Source organism: Schistocerca gregaria, chromosome 2, assembly GCF_023897955.1.
Source record: "Schistocerca gregaria isolate iqSchGreg1 chromosome 2, iqSchGreg1.2, whole genome shotgun sequence".
Classification (NCBI taxonomy): domain Eukaryota; kingdom Metazoa; phylum Arthropoda; class Insecta; order Orthoptera; family Acrididae; genus Schistocerca; species Schistocerca gregaria.
The window spans coordinates 933,120,508-933,137,880 of NC_064921.1; the positions used below are offsets into that span (position 1 = coordinate 933,120,508).

At 38.8% G+C, this 17,373-nt stretch overlaps 1 protein-coding gene across 3 annotated transcripts in view; it reads right to left on the bottom strand.

Moving 5' to 3' along the window:
* Window positions 1-1,669: 1,669 nt before the first annotated feature.
* Window positions 1,670-17,373, bottom strand: part of LOC126335377 (uncharacterized) — a 353,904-nt gene continuing 338,200 nt past the window's right edge. For all 3 annotated transcript variants that reach the window (XM_049998592.1, XM_049998595.1, XM_049998593.1), the window contains 4 exons: window positions 11,120-11,255; window positions 8,407-8,668; window positions 6,089-6,247; window positions 1,670-3,544 (listed from right to left, as the gene is read on the bottom strand). In XM_049998592.1, the coding sequence (XP_049854549.1) occupies window positions 3,494-3,544; window positions 6,089-6,247; window positions 8,407-8,668; window positions 11,120-11,255 (608 nt within the window). In that variant the 3' untranslated portion in view covers window positions 1,670-3,493. The remainder of the gene's footprint in view (window positions 3,545-6,088; window positions 6,248-8,406; window positions 8,669-11,119; window positions 11,256-17,373) is intronic.

Sequence of the window (17,373 nt, forward strand, 5' to 3'; positions counted from 1 at the left end):
TAAATGGAAACCAGCAGCAATGGGAACAAAATTCAAAACATTGGAGAAACTAAAAGCAGGAGGAAAGCTTTAAAAAAAACCACTACAGAAATGGGTGACAGGCAACCTGCAAGTGTAACAGTGACCATTTTAGCCATTTAGTAATTTATATATCTTCATAGGGCATGTTCTAATACAGTCACATGCAGCTTGTTGACAAAACACACTGGACAAATGCAGGCTATAAATGCAATCTTGGGATGGTGAGGTTAAAAGTTTTACTTTTGACACTTGTCATTTCTTACATTTCTCCTTGCTGTAGATTTTTTCAATCGTCATCACTGTTAATGAACACAGATGTCATCACTTACCATTATCATTTGTGTCAACAAATGAGTCATCTTTGTCAGATAGCTATGATTATGCTGGGCCACCAACACCAAAATCTGATTTTTTTCCCAATAGAGTTTAACAGTGAAACCAATTTTTTTTTTGACATTTAGTCTTGTGATGCTCCACTTGCTAATAGTACTGAATGGTTATAACTGAACTAACATTTCTAATGCTGCAGTGTGGTCTGCCTGTGGAGTACACTAAAAACAATGGTACCCCATTCTGCCAGCAGGTGAAAATGTGGCACTGCAAGCATTCAGAATGAGATGTGTTTCCTGTTTTGATGTTGGTATGCTGTCTGTCCCCTGATGAGTTTCTTTCATTTGTGAAGGTACTGTTGGTGTAAACGGGTAAAAAGGTTTAAGTTTTCCATACACAATGTAATGGCTATTGCCAAGAAAGACTGAGCACTACCGATTACTTGTTTTATTTGAATGGCAGCAATAGCAGTGCTGCAATGTGGGAATATCACTCACACAAAGATGCATAGAGGTCCCACTGGAATAAATTGGCCAAAGAATATGATCAAAAACTTTGGAGAACAGATGAATTAGGTGGTGCAGCAGAGAGAGGGAGGTAGCCCATTTCCATAGCAGCTGTTGATCAAGTTGCTGTACCTATGGCTGATCATGCAGCACATGGCTCAAATTGTGCAGCCAGTGCACAAGGTGTGTCATCCAAACAAACTTGTGATGAGATTAACGCACAATGAGTTGGCAGTGCACGTGAAGAGCAGATAATCAGAAAGAAGTTAAACATGACAAAAGAAATTAAAGTCTTCCCTATCAGTGTTCAAATGATTTTGCCCTTCTTGACAAAGGTGAAACCTTACCACAAATAGACGATGTTCACTGACGGACTCGCAAATACCTCTACCGAAAGTGCAACTGATGGAGGCAGTGAAGTGGAAACAGTCTTTTGCCACAAAAAAATTGGGAAACATTTCAAATGATATGTCTCGGGAGGACGAGAATCTGCTTTTCACTAAGAGCTCTGAATGTAGGAAACAAATGTGTAACACTTCATTTTTTAAGCTGATGAATTTTGCTTGGTATGTGAATCTCTTACAACAAATGTGAGCAGTATGAATGGCTTTTCATTTATAACTTTTTTTAAATTAGGTGGGCACAGTAACTGTAGTGTGTGTTTTGTTAAGGAATAGACATTTTGCAGTAGGTAGAAACATCTGCAACTACACTGTCTTATGTGGAGTAAGTATTGCAGGTACAGCAGACGGAACTGGAAATTCAATTTAGGACAATGACATTTGTTAATATGTAAACAAACTGCACAATCATTTCCATTTATACCTTTATTAAGCAAGTATTCAATTACAAATATTTATAAAATTTACTTCACACATAATACTACAGAGTAACTCTTCAGTCATGTCCATATGACAAAGGTAGATGCCATAAACATCCGTTAAGACTAAATTTGTAGAAAAATATTCCTTTTGTCAAATTTCATCTTGTGGCTTTGAATTAAAAATTTGTTTTCATCATGAGATCATTTACAAATTTAGAGACAATGAGATTCCCTATGACATTCCACTAACTACACATTTAACAGTTAACTCTTCAACAGTGGTTAAAAACAGAACAGAAATGTCATATGGAAAAATTACATCAGAAGAAAATGCAAGTATTATTATTTGGCATTTCAGATCTGATTTTGAATAGATACGGTAAAGCCACACAATAGAAGTTTCTTCACTGAGCCAACTTCAACTTTATCCTTAAGGTGAAACATCAAATTATGGCAAGATATGAGTATTTCCACAGACTTGCATTTTTTCCTGTGTTTTAAGTGCAATGAACTGCAAAGCCGTAACATGTCATGTCTGTGAATGTTTAACATTTATATAAATTATATCACAGAGCTGTTGAGCATAGTGGATAAAACTATAGTACCTTATTTATTACACAATGCCAGAGCATCCTGCATTAATGAAAACAAATAAATATTTGCTCTTTTTGGAAACTGGTCATCACAACCCTTTAAATGCCCCAAATCCATTTGATTGTTATACATTATGTAATAGTACAGGCACTAAAAACAATCCATTCTAAAATAAAGCTATACACTGAACAAAAAACAGGAATGTATGTATGTAATACTAGGTTGTTTGGTATTGCACGATGCAAATATCTTGCAAGAACTGCTTGCAAATTTTTGCTATTATAAAACAATAATAAACTAAAATTGTGACTATAGAATTGAACAAACAAACCACAAATCTGAGAGACAGAGATTCAGACTTTAACAACTTTGTAAAAGTTAGGTCATCAATGATATAAATAGGAACAATACAAAATTAATGATGCCATTTTGTATTAAGTCTTTTTGGAAATCAGTACTCCAGTGGTTATGATCTGAGACTTAAGACTCAAACACCTTTCATGATGCTCTTCTTATGTTTCTGGGAAGTATTACAAGCAATATCATTGCACTGCACCTCAAGCATTTCACTAAATACTATAGTATTCGCTGCAAAGACTAAATGAAATTATCAACTATCAGTCAGTGTTTGATAATACCAAAACCTATTTCCTTTTTATTTGGCACACTACTATGAAAATAGACGAATATCAGGTAGTCTATGCAGCAATTTCATACATGACGTGAATTCACAAAGCTGGAACCGCTTTAATGTTTGTGGTATGTATGAATAATAAACATATAACATTTAAGTTAACACAAACTCTGAACACAATGCATTTTAAGAGTTACTGAAAGCACGAATATTGTGGACACACTAGACAGTATGGAAGATTTTGGCACCATATGAATTGATACTTCCAGATTGTAATCCACAAAACTAAAGCTACACTACTGATTGTTCTTCCATTACTGAATCACTGATTTCTAATTTTTGCAGGCTGCATCACACAATCAGCACAAGAAAATTTAGTTTTAATACTGGTAACAAAAATACCTTTCAATTTTAAACTATAAAATCTGTCACATAAAACAGTGATTATTTCTTTCTTTGAATCACCTTACAAATACAATTTGTACTATAAACTAGTCCGTTCACAACACTGCAAAATTTAATGCGGAGACTACAACACCAAGCTCACAGCCTCAGAAATCACATTTAACAATCACTCGGCATTTTCTACTGATCAACTGGCACAATGTACATGAAGTCACAGCAGGAACACTTCACCTGGAAAGAAAATTTTTTGAGTTAACACCACTTTTTTATAAATTTAAATGACCAGTTTTTATAATTTAAGATTTTTTTTAATTTGCTTCTTGAATTGAAGACTACTTTTATTAAGACAGTCCAAATAGTTTACAGTTTACAGTTACATGTAACAGAATTACAGTAAACACTTTAGTTCAGTTAACTGCTAACTTTCCAGCCAAAAGATGAAACACTTCTAGGATGATTTCATGTTACTAACTTAACAGTACAAAACTTTCACAGTTTATGTAAACTTTGTTTTCATGCAGATTGTCTCAGAAGGAATGGTTAATGTTCTGGGACATTACAGCAATTGTCATTGAGAGCAAAAGAAATAGTGAATGTGGGCCTTAAAATGCATACTGTAAGTGCTATGAACTTTTTCAGAGGAAGTGACATGCTTCATAGTAGCAGATATGACAGTACTCTTAGCTCCTAAGGTATGCATTTTAGACACTTTACTAGACTGCTTCAAATGATCATTCCTGTTATTCCCTCTAAGTATTTACCACTCCCCTAGGGACACTATATTTGAACAAAACATTTAATTCTTCTCGAAATCATTCCTGTCATTTACATGTATTCTCTCCAGTACCCATTAATTTATTCAACTTCACTGTATTTCCTATTCAATGTTTTTTTTTTTTTTAAGTGATTTTCTACGAGCTGTAAGTTTATCAAGCATATTAAGAATTGCTTTAAGTGGCTCAAATGTTACCACAATTGACAGATTACCAAATGAGTTATTCTCATGGAATTTTGATCCATGTCTCACTCTTTACAGTTTTGAGTGCTGTCAGAATTTTATACTTGAGAATACCAACAAATTTATATACTGGAAGTAAGGAAGTACACATTGTTTAAAGAGGGAAATCATGAAGCAGTACTGTTTTTGAAGATCAGAACTTAAATTTATCTAAAAATTATGGTGCTATGCAAATTATGTAAAGGCCTTGGATAATGTCTTTGGAAAGAAGCAGAAGTACATTCTTACTGTATTTCACTCCAGATAAATCTGTTTCATTGAATAATGACATTTGTGAAATTTAATAAACTGACAATATTACAGTCTACAAAAAGCATCTACCATCATTGCATACGTTTTACTATATGTAGAACCAAGATCAAAGAAATTGAACCAGTTATGTTATTTATGTAAACTTAGACAAAAGTATTTAAGGAAGGCCAGAGGGTACATTTAAACTGATTTTATCCAGGTAAAGGAGGCCATATTTGCAAAATTACTAAGCTGGGGTATATCTTGTCACTGGAGCCTAGGCAGGCAGCATATTTTACAAAAGCAAGCTGCCTATGAATTACTGGAACTGGTTCTCAATATCCCACATATTAGCTCTGAGGCATATTAATGTGTGAGCCAGTTCCACAGATTTTTTATTGGAGACAGATCTGTAGATCTTCCTGGCCATTGGAGTGCTTCACTGTCGTGCTGACAGTTCATAGAGGGGTGACATTTGTGGAGGAGCAGTGTCTAAATTTGCAATGTAATACTCCACCCAGAAAGTAACATGGGGATGTATGGTATCAGTGACTTCTTGTGCCATCAGGAATCCCTCAATCACAACCAATCATGACGAGTTGAATTCAATGGTTCCCACACCATGATATTAGGACTAACCACTGACCCTCTTCAAAATATGTTATGTCCCCAGGTCACAATCATCCCAGGTAGTCCAGAACTACAATTGCCACAACACACTACATGCTTCCCAGTCACTCTAAACAGCTTTTTGCAGCACTGCACTGAAGACTCACTACAAATGGGACAAATTCCTTACTGTGGTTGCTGACGGAACATTTGTGCAGGATGACTGCTGCATAATGTACAGAACTTTTTCTCTGAGCACATGCATATGTGTGAAGGTTACAATATGCTTGTTGCACATACATTAATCCTACCTTGGATCAGATATGGTCAACCTGAACCTTTAGTATGCTTGCCCTTAGGTCCCAATGCTATTCAGAAGTTCGTCACCATCACATCTGAACAACCCACATCTTCATGCTGCACAATTTGACCTGGCAGCCAAATGGGGACTATGTAGCCCCTGTTACACTCTTGTCCTAACACTCCAAATATGCTCCACTCTTGTCCTCACAGTGATTACTCAACACACAGTGCTGTTTATGGTCCTCATACACTCTACCAGGCCTAGTAATAAGCATTAACAGTAATGTCATTTGATCTGTCGCAGGAAATTATGACTAACATACCCACAAATGGGATGTATGTGCACAAGTTACACTGACATCTTAACAAGCCTACGTTTTTCATTTTGTCAGCAGAATATTTTATATGCTGTTTAAGACTCCACCAGCAAGTGTAATTACTGTGGCAACACTTTCTCCATTACACGGAATGCACTTATACATTAATAACCTGCTGCCAGTTATTAATGTTAGGATTCTGTAAGAATAAATCCTATTAGTGTTCACATTTAAACATCAATATGTGAATGTGTCAGGAGCAATGCAATCAACCATTATAGCTATTTTGTACCATACCTGTTTAAACTCTTCTATGTCATCAGCCTGGGCAAGTCTGTGGTATTGTGAACGATTCTGCATGTACATATCAATGTTTCCATATGGTAACACTGCAGTCTGAAAATTCTGGATAGAAGTACCCAGGTCAATTTTTATGTCCAGTCCTTGAGAGGGTTCCTGTAAAAACAAGGAAGTTTTTAAAAATTTGCTTATTCACCAATTCAAGTACAAACATTAAACTTTCTTTACAGACACTCAGAACTTCAGTTTTATGTTATAGTTTTATCATTCTAGAATCACTTTCCCCTCCATTTCTTTCCCTGCCTAATTTCTCACTTTCTCTAATAAGGCAAGAGTGTAACCAAGTTTCATTTCTGCTGTCTTACTGAACTAATTTCCACTAGGCATAACCCAGTTATAGAAAATCTAACAACTTAATTCAAAATTAATACCAGGTTTCACTACAATGAAGTGACATCTGGATAAGATGTGACAATGTTATCACAGACCATAGGAAATTTTTCTTTAACTGTTACACTTATTTCTAAATTGTGTATTACAGCCAAGAACTTTTCCAGATTTAAATTTCCTTATTCTGCAGTAACTCATCCTGCTGATACTTTAAAAATTCACTTATGAACATCAAAGAAAGTGCACAGAATTTAGCTCTTTCAATCACACACTGAAGAGAAAGAGAAAATGCAGAGAAAGAATCTGGACATGTAAGACTTACAATTTTGACTCCTTTAACAGCTGAAGGCAGTTTGAACTATACTAGATACTGTGAAAGGTGGCAATTTCTCTGGAAAATGCTGAAGCAATAATTTCTATATATTCACAAACTGCTGTTATAATCTTAATTGAGGATTCTCTTTCGATCTTGACTGCACTGCTAAGTATTTTTGCAGTTCATTAACATCTATAGTTTTTCACTCTTACTGACTAACATTTAACAGCCATGCTTTGACCAAGGAACATACGACTTTACTGTAGCCAATTATTACACTTAGAACTTATCTGTGGCATAATATAAATACAGTGTGTACATAAAGTTCAGGAAAACTCATTGCACAAGAACCAAACATTGTACGGACGATATGTCATTGAAAAGAAACCCTGAAAGTTTTTTTTTCCATGTATACCACCGCAGCATAGCATTGCCAATATGTCAGCACTTCTTACAAACATGGTGAGTAAGTGCAGCATGAGCTTTCTCCATGTTGGAGTTCGACTAAAACAAGTGTGCTACAGCTGTTTAACTGGTGTTTAGAACCAAGTATGGTAAGAAGCCACCAACAAGGAAGGCCATTTACCACCGACGACAAATTTGTTGCAATGGGTTGCTTGTGGCCAGCGAAGAGAAGCAGCCATTCCAGTGTGATGGAAGTGAATGTGGAGAAGGTATGACATTCATATGGAGTCAAAAGAAATTTGAGTGTCTTGCATCCCATGAACTCTAAATGGCTCCAATGACAGCATGTGAAGTCCTGCGACAAGCTGTTTATGAAACCATTCAAATTTGAGCCAGTGCGGAAGCTCCACAACCATGGCAAAGACAAGCATTTGAGTTGTTTGCAGCAGCGATATTTGAGTAAGGATGGGATGGGGTAGCATTGTTGATCACTTAATTTTTTGTAACAAAGCCACTTTACACACTAATGGGAAATTGAATAGGCATAATTGTGGAATCTGGGGTACGAAGCATCCACATGAATGCATTTAATTTGAGCATGATTCCCAAAGGTAAATGTCTTGTGCCTCGTCACATTGTGAACTGTACAGGCCATTCTTCTTCGCTGAGAGCACTAACACTGGATATTCCTACTTTAACATGTTGCAGCAATGGCTGATGCCTCAAATGCTATCAGACTTCATATTTCAGCAAGATTTGGCTCCACTCCAGTTTCATTGTGAAGTACGTGGGTACCTGAACACCCAGCTCGATGGATTGGCTGTGCTACCGAAGGGGCAGCTGTTTCATGAAATGGCTTCCCCAATCACCAGATCTCACTAAGTGACTTACGTGGGGACAAATGTATTGTGTATATACCACCTCTGCCATATGATTTAGCAGAGAACTGGGAGAAAATACGGGAAGTGACTGCCAGTCAACAATGCCACGCTGGAATGGGTATGGCCAGAACTCAGCTACTGTATTGACGGTGCTGGTTCATGTAGCAAATGTAAGAAGAAGTTGAAGAGTCTCTTCAAAACGCAGTATGTTTGACATGTACAATGTTTAGTTCTTGTGCAATAAATAACAGTGTTCCTAGACTTTATGTACACCCTGTACAGAAGGTATAATGGGAAGGTTGGGGGTAAGCAAGTTAACTTACCGGCAACTCAAAAGAAAATTTTGGGGCTGGAGGAGTGAATATTGCTGATAAAGACTCCCATGAGTTTGTACGACAACCACTGCTGATACTGCTGCTTCGGCTGCTGCCGCAGCCACTATCATCATTATATGATGACAAATCATCGAACCATGTTGCTGTCAGTATTTGCATTGCTAGTCCATCTTCTCCATCCCAGTCTCCTTTCTCTGAGAAACTCAAATCTGCAGCACTGATGTCCGAAATACTTAAGCTGCGCATGTCCCTGAGAAGGAAACAGATACAGGTAAAAACATTTTATTCAGAAATTTCAAAAGGGTATTATAGAGCAGGAAAAATATAACTGATGGATTCCTGATTGCATGGGCAGTGTCTAAAGGATTCTTACAGGCTATCCCACTGAAACCTCCCAATTTCAAGGACCCTGGAGAGAATAACAGCAGATATGACAATGAAAAACTGCACCACATTGTAGAGCATTTCTAAGACTTTATATTCTCACACCAGAGGTTTAAGTACCACCACTAGAGTGCAGCATGGTCACATGAAGTGAAAATGGCCACTCCACAGCAGCACATGCAAGCAGTAGTGTGGTTCGCATAAACAAAATCCCTGATTACTGTGCAAATAAATTATTGTTGTGTGTATGAATGTGATCCACCTGATGTGAAAACAATTAAGAAATGAAACTTACTGGCAGACTAAAACTGTGTGCCTGACCAAGACTTGAACTCAGGACCTTTGCCTTTCTAGGCAAGTGCTCGAGCTACTGAAGCACGACTCACACCTGGTACTCACAGCTTCACTTCTGCCAGTATCTTGTCTCCTACCTTCCAAACTTTGCAGAAGCGCTCCTGCGAACCTTGCAGAACTTCCTGAAAGGAAGGATACTGCGGAGACATGGCTTAGCCACAGCCTGGGGGATGTTTCCATAATGAGATTCTCACTCTGCAGTGGAGTGTGCACTGTGTTAAACTTCCTGACAGATTCGGTAGCTCAGATGGCAGAGCACTTGCCCGCAAAAGGTAAAGGTCCTGAGTTCGAGTCTCAGTCGAGCACACAGTTTTAATCTGCCAGGAAGTTTCATATCAGCGCACACTCTGCAAGCGGAGTGAGGATCTCATTCTGGAATTAAGGAATGGTATATGAAGTTTCTGGCAGAGCACGTTAGGGAGTTTCAGAAGAGAGAGTGGAAGGCATCACAAACATTTCTCAGACGCCCGCAAGTCAATTCATCAAGCATCTAGGCAACTTTTGTACCTTTATCAACATTGCATTGTTTAGTTCACAAGCATCTTAATATGTGCGCTTACGAAGTGCAAATTCTGCAACATCTGACACCGAAGGACAAACCACACCGGCAACAGTTTGCTGCGGATATGCTGCAATGTATTTATATGGGTGCCAGTTTCCTGGAAAGATGTTTATTTTCAGAGGAGGGAACCTATCATCTATCAGGAAGTGTTAATAGGCAAAACTTACGGATTTGGGGTTAGCAAAATCTGCATGTTGCCATTGAACATGTTTGTTACAGCCCTGAAATGAATGTGTGTGGTGGGGTTAATGCACGACAGGATTGTTGGACCGTTCTTTGCAATGGTCAGTGTATCTGGACATGCTTTAGCATGTTTTCTACCCTCTGATGTAAGACTTGCAATCCAACATTTTTCAACAAGATATGGAGCTCCATTCCATTGGTCAAAGCTGTTCGCAAGTTTCTGGAGAGGAATTTTACTGATTGTTGGATCGGACACAGAACCCATTGCCTGGCCACCATGTTCACCCGGCTTTACACCTCGATTTCTTCATGTGGGAATTTGTGAAGGACCACATGTGTGACCAAAATGGACTATATTCCTACATTACAACATCGTATTAGTAACGCAATTGCAACAGTAACAGAGGAAATGTGGGAAAGAACTTGGCAAGAAACTGAATATAGACTTAACATTTTTCGTGCTACAGATGGTTCACATGTGGATGTGTATTTATGATAAACTCTTGATATGCTCTATAATGTGGTGCATTTTTCATTGTCTTATCTACTGCAGTTTTTCCTGGGTCTTTGAAATTGGGGAGGTGTAAGTGGGACACCCTGTATAATGAACAAAAAATGAGAAATGGAAAGTAGTGAAATCTAACAAGGCTGTGCTTTGGGAATTAGCTTAGGAAATAAAAGAGTGAGAAGTGTTTACTATTAGAGCAGTGTTAACTACCAAAAATATTGATAGCCTAAGAATAATTTGTGAAATTCCAACAAGCAATATGAAGAGCAATGAATGCATAAATTAATTTTGTATCTCCAAGCATTTAACTCCTAAGAATTTTAGTTGTTAACACGGCCCTTTAGCAACTTTACACCAATTAGTTACTGGAGGTTGTCTTTGAATAATTTGCCCTGATGAAAAAGACTAAAAATATTCTGCAGTGATCCCAAGCCTCAAAAGCTGGTTAAAAGTCGTGTGTAAGCAGTCTTAAGAGGAGTAATAAGAAAAGTTTGTAAGTCGTCAAGTTACCAGAGACATACAGAAGTTTCTTTACAGGTCTGTTACCTGCATTAGAGTTAGATCTACACTAAAACTTTGAACAAGTTGTTAATTTAAGTCACAAATATCAAATATTTTCAGTCCCCTGAGCAAACTACTACAAAGCCTTTGTTTCTATTATACTTTGCAACATAGGTAATGTCAGCAAAACTAATTTTATGAAACTTTACCTGCAAAGATCCATTTGAGAATTGTACAGTGGCATTGTCTTTGGTTTCTGTGGCTGTCTAGCCTTCTTTCTGTTGCTGCCAAATGGATCTGCGAACAGCTGTGCAGCGAAACGACTGAAATAACCTCGCCTGTAATCTGTAACAAAAAATTAGCTTATTAGTTTCCCATTCAACTGATTGTTGTTATTAGATTAGCAAGTGCTGTAAAGTGTTCATATAATGTAGGTACACAGCCAGATTATATATATTTTGAAACTTAGCACAATCTACTTTACTTCAAAATTATTTTCTAAGGTTTTATTAAAGATTTCTTTTCTCATTGTTGATTACTTTTGGCCTACTTAAGTACAAAATTTGAAATGAATGTTACGAGCACATGATTCTGAGAGTTAAGTTAACCTAGAAATAAATTGTGAAATGCAAATGTGGTCTTACAGTTACCAAACGCTTGAGGAGAGAATGGACACAAAGGAAACAGTGATATGCATCTCTGTACGAATCTTTATATGATTAAGAGACATGTCTCCATTTATCCAGTTTAAGTTGAAACAGTCACTCCTCTTCCAGGCTGTCCCAGACTATTACAGCACTTACAACTGGCTCTGCGTACCTTGAGATCATTACCTATCTAGCAAAGCTATCTTGGAACAAGAACTGGAAAGAGCATTGGATGTGTCCCTTTGAAAATGCAAAAATCATGCTGAACTGATTTTGGGAGTGACAAAGCTTAAATTTGGAAAGTCATTTTAGACTAGAATGATCTAATTTTGAAATTAGTGAATTTCTGGTTTATAACACCCACCTATGCAATAGGTGATGCACTATGCTGAGAGCTAAAGTCTGAGCATGTCCAAATTTATGTTAATAGCAGTGTGGAAGGTTGCTTGTGTTGAGAACCTTCACTGGTTACAATTGACATTCGGAATACAAGATTTAGATGCCTCATGTCTCATGCAGAATACAGAGAAATACCTAGCCAAATATCACCAGTAGTAAAAGATGTTTGCACCAGTAGTCCTTTTCCTAATGCAGGAACTTCTGAACCAATCATTAAAGATGTTAGCTTCATCGACAAACTGAGGAATTACTACCATTCATGAAGCAAATCGACACCAGTCCCCACCTACATAGAAGTGAGTTCTGAATGATGAGAATGAGTATAGCTCAGTAGTAGTTTGATTTTTATTATATCCCATTACAAAAATGGAGAAAACCAACTTTATATCAGAGTAATTAATTTTTGCTGTGATGGACTGCATAACGGAAATGTTAATCTCCTATAGAACAGCCATTACATTAGGAAAAGATGGACAAGTTGCATCAGATACTGGTCTGTTACCAACCCAACCAATTCTGGTGATTCGGACAGAGCCTTCTGTTACCTGGTACACCAGACCTCTGCTGGAATAAGGCACAACTGTACTAATAAACAGTGAGCAACTACTAACAGGGAAAAGTAAGGGAGTGGTTTAACACATCTCCATCTTAACTCTGAATTAAACAGCACTGAAGTTTGTGCATATTGTTAAACCACATATATTGTCCAGTGTTTTACAAGAGCTACAAGCTTCTCCATCTTGACACTCATGCCACAGCCAAGGGTTGCCATTGCAGTACAATGGCTACAGCATTTAAAAAACTTGAGGAAGTAAAGCATTTATTGTTGGAACAAGGCTGCTATATTCAGCAGCCCTCAGTGGGCCCAGAGACGTGTGCAATTTCAAAGGATTTCCTGTAAAAAACTGAAGAGAAGGTTAGGAGTAGCAAGGTGTGTATTGCTGCTGTAGCGTACTGCAGCAGAGGGGTGCAGGTCCCAGCCAGTCCTCTCAGTCTGTTCTTTTAAAAGAACACAGGAAGTGGCAGGCTAACAACCCTACACAATTTGAGAGAGTCAATGGACGTTCCTGTCCTTACTCTACAAAGACACTGCAGATAGGTTTCTAGTGTTATGTAGGGCACTGGGTGTTAAAGAACAATGGCGTTTCTTTTTAGTTAGGAAGCTTGTGTCAACAGTAACCACAATGATAAAATTTCTTCGCTGTTTCAGTGTTAGAATGGCTGGAGACAAGCTAACAATGATGAAGTAGCTGCAGGGGGCTTTAAGGTTATTTATTAATCTCTACACTGCGTGTTTCACTTTAGCTCCCTTACAGATGCTAATTTTTACCTCTATCTGCAAGTGTGAGTTCTATTGTCTAAATGTCTCTGGAGTTTAAAAACTGTCCATTTATGTTGCTCTTTGAGTATGTTCAATTTCCTCCTTAACCCTGTTTACTACAGGATCCACACTATCAATATTTTAAAACTAAATGAGGAACACTCATTGTAGCACAAAGAAAGGCAAACATATCCTTGGCAAAGTTACGAATGTAAAAGAAGGGAAATAGATTTTAACCTTATATGGTAGCTTCAAAGGCATTTAAAATCATAACATTAACTTTCTGTTATTACCGGTTAGTATTAGTACCCATGTCATGTAATTAACACATTGCATCACAAAGTAATATGAAACATGGATTGATACTTCCTATTTTAGATGCATCCCACTCTAGAAGTCCAGAAACTTGCATATGTTCTCAGACAAATCACAGCACATTTAACAGGGTGGGTCTAAGAGCTCACTATGTTATGGAAGAACACGTAACACCCAAAAAAGCATGAATGTCGAGATGTTTTAACTTTATGTGTGAAGCTTCCAGGTAAGTGAAAAAGCTAAGTTCCCTTCTTTTACATCTGCCCCGGGGATAGTCAACTTCTGTGTGTCGTGATAGCATTTTTCATGTTTCACAACTTTACCTCTATCATAATTTTGACAGACTGTCATACCTTCACACCTGATCTAGATTTTGGACTAGATCAGACAGATGACTGATCCAGTATAGGCTTTTTATTGTCTTTTGAACCGTGTTGCTTATGTTGTGGCAACCGACTAAGCTTTCACAAAACAGGACAACCTTTAACACTTCCTACAAAATTTGAACCGATTTGCACAAGTCTGAAGTATAGAAGCATCGGTTCAAAAAACCCCAGCTCAACTTTTTTACATGTGAAATCCAAATGAATCGAGTTTTGGAAACAGTTCAAACTTATCTTAGACCAATGTCCCTGGTGGACATTTGAGCCACAATTCTCACTCCAGTTTGTTCAAGGGTGGCTGTTTCAGCACACAAGGTGACAACAGTGCACATACAAATGGTGACATTAGCTGAGTACTAATTTCCGCCTGATTAGAATCTTTTTGAAAGGGAATCAATTCGCACAATATGTCTGGGCACGAGTTCCGGGTCACTGTGCAAACCTCAGATTACCATAATACAGCCACAGTAAGATGTTCAGATGGCTACACAAGTGGCCAACGGTCCAGGCTAAATGAACTTTCTACCTGATGTTCCCAGCTCACAGAGAAACCGAGCATCAACATCCCACCTGCCCACACTCCTACCTAAAAAAATCTGCAATCCTGCGTGTGTTCATTTCAGAGATTTGTTACCGTGCTCCCTGCTGTAATGGTAACTAACAGAATTGAGTATATACTACCACAGGCAATCAATGTTTCTTGTGAGCAGTATTTAATAAATGGTTCTGAAGTTATCTTTTCAAACAGATACCAACAATTGTATTTTTGAACCATTTTGTTTCTCGTTTTTAATGTTTTAAAATTAATTGGTTTAATGTTTTGTAGCTACTTTGAAACTGATCTAACAGAATGAGCTCCTTCATGCCAACCAGCATTGATTCTGAGAACATCGATTGTGTGAAACCACTCACTTGTCACATGACATACTGGAAGCTTTCCATGAAGGTAATCAGTTTAAGTATTTCTTAACATACAGGAAACATTTTAGTGCCACACCTACACTTATTGTTGGAAGTTCAACCACATGGGGAATCAAATTTGTCACAGTCTTGAGAGGGAGGTTGCAGCATGTTCTCTGGTGCACAGTAACTGTCAGATGAAAGAACTTCAGGTATTGGGCTCCTTGCTGTTCATGTTTTATATTAATGACCTCGCAGACAGTATTAATAGTAAATGACTTTGCAGATTACGCATTTATCTATAGTCAAATACTGTCTGGAAGAAGCTGCATAAATATTTAATCTAACCCTGGTAAGATTTGGAAGTACTGGCAACTTTGCAGTTCGCAAAATTAAGAACTTAGTATTCTATGATTATATCAATGATTCACAGTTGTAATCTGCTAACTCTGACAAGTACCTGGGTTTATCATTGTCGGGATATGAATTGGCATGACCACAGACTGCTGTGGATAGAGCAGGGGGACAGACTTCAGTTTATTGGTAGAGTAATGGGGAAATGCAAATCAGTCTAAGAAGGAGACTGATTACACATCACTCGTGTGACCAACTGAAATATTGTTAGAGTGTGGGACCCATACCAGGTAGGGCTAGTGGATACTTAATGTAACACCACGAATGACAACTTGTTTGTTTGACCCATGGGTGAGTTAGTGGTGTTGAAAAATCTTAAGTGGCAGATTCGAAGGTATATGGAAATTATCCCAAGCGAGTGTACTAAAAGTTTCAGGTAATGGCTTTGAATGATGATTCTACGAATATACTTTAAAGCAAGAGCATATGGACTATCAGACCAATTGTGTGATTGGATTCAGGAATTCCTAGATAACAGAATGCAGCACATAATTCTCAATAGGGGGATGTCTTCCAAAGTAAGAGATATTTCAGGTGTGCTGCAGGGGAGTGTCATAGGACTGTTGCTATTCACAATATACATAAATGACCTGGTGAATGACAACGGTAGTTCACTGACACTTTGCAGATGATGCTGTGGTGTATCTAGAGGTTTTAACAATGGAAAATTGTACTGAAATGCAGGACAATCTGCAGCGAATTGACGCATGGTGCAGGGAATGGCAACTGAATCTCAATGTAGACAAGTGTAATGTGCTGTGAATACATAGAAAGATAGATCCCTTATTTAGCTACAAAATAGCAGGTCAGCAACTGGAAGCAGTTACTTCCATAAATTACCTGGGAGTACGCATTACGTGTGATTTGAAACGCAATGATCATAAAGTTGATCGTCAGTAAAGCAGATGCCAGACAGATTCAGTGGAAGAATCCTAAGGAAATGCAATCCGAAAACAAAGGAAGTAGGTTACAGTACGCTTGTTCGCCCACTGCTTGAATACTGCTTAGCAGTGTGGGATCCATACCACATAGGGTTGAGAGAGAGAGAGAGAGAGAGAGAGAGAGAGAGAGAGAGAGAGAGAGAGAGAGAGAGCAGCGCGCTTGGTTGCTGGATCATTTAGTAATCGCGAAAGCGTTACGGAGATGATAGATAAACTCCAGTGGAAGACTCTGCAGGAGAGACGCTCAGTAGCTCGGTACGGGCTTTTGTTTAAATTTCGAACATACCTTCACCGAGGAGTCAAGCAGTATATTGCTCCCGCCTACGTATATCTCGCTAAGAGACCATGAGGGTAAAATCAAAGATTAAAGCCCACACAGAAGCATACCGACAGTCGTTTCCACGAGCAATACGAGACTGGAATAGAGGGGAGAACCGATAGAGGAACTCAGGGTACCCTCCGCTTGCGGAGTATAGATGTAGAACCCCTTACGTACCGCTGGCAGGAGGGGCCGTGAGGATATTATTTTAACTGGAGAACGTACAGAAGCATTCGAGTAATTCTTCCGGCGGTCCATACGCGAGTTTTACGGGAAGAAACCCAAATAGCTGGTACACTGGGACGTACCGTCTGCCATTACTTGGCGGTGGTTTGCAAAGTATGGATGTAGATTTAAATGCACGGCTGCCTCAAAATGTCTACTGACAAGTAACTCGATGACGCGACTGACCGTTGCGTAAAATTACATTGCCGCCACATCCTGCGTTAGAAGTGAACGGGCGTACACTCGGACGTGTGGCGGTTGCGCTGGCTAGTCTAGCTGGGGCCGCTAGAGGCGTGAATCTCGAGCTTCGCGCGGCGGCATTCCTGGCGCCCTTGGCGAATCAGTGCGGCTGGTGTTGGCTCCCCCTCCCCCCTACTGGCCCCTCACAGCTTTGCCCGCTACAGGTTCCGTGGCCGCAAATCTGGCAACGTGGCGCGTGACCTGCAGCCAGCGAACAGCGCACCACGCGACCAGGTACGGCCGACACGCTCGAGTGCTCGCGGAAGGCTGGCTGACCGCTGACTGCTGGTGCAGTACCTCCGGTCCCTGGCCCTGACTGGGCGCACTAGAAAGCAGAATTCGGAAACGAGTACCAACTG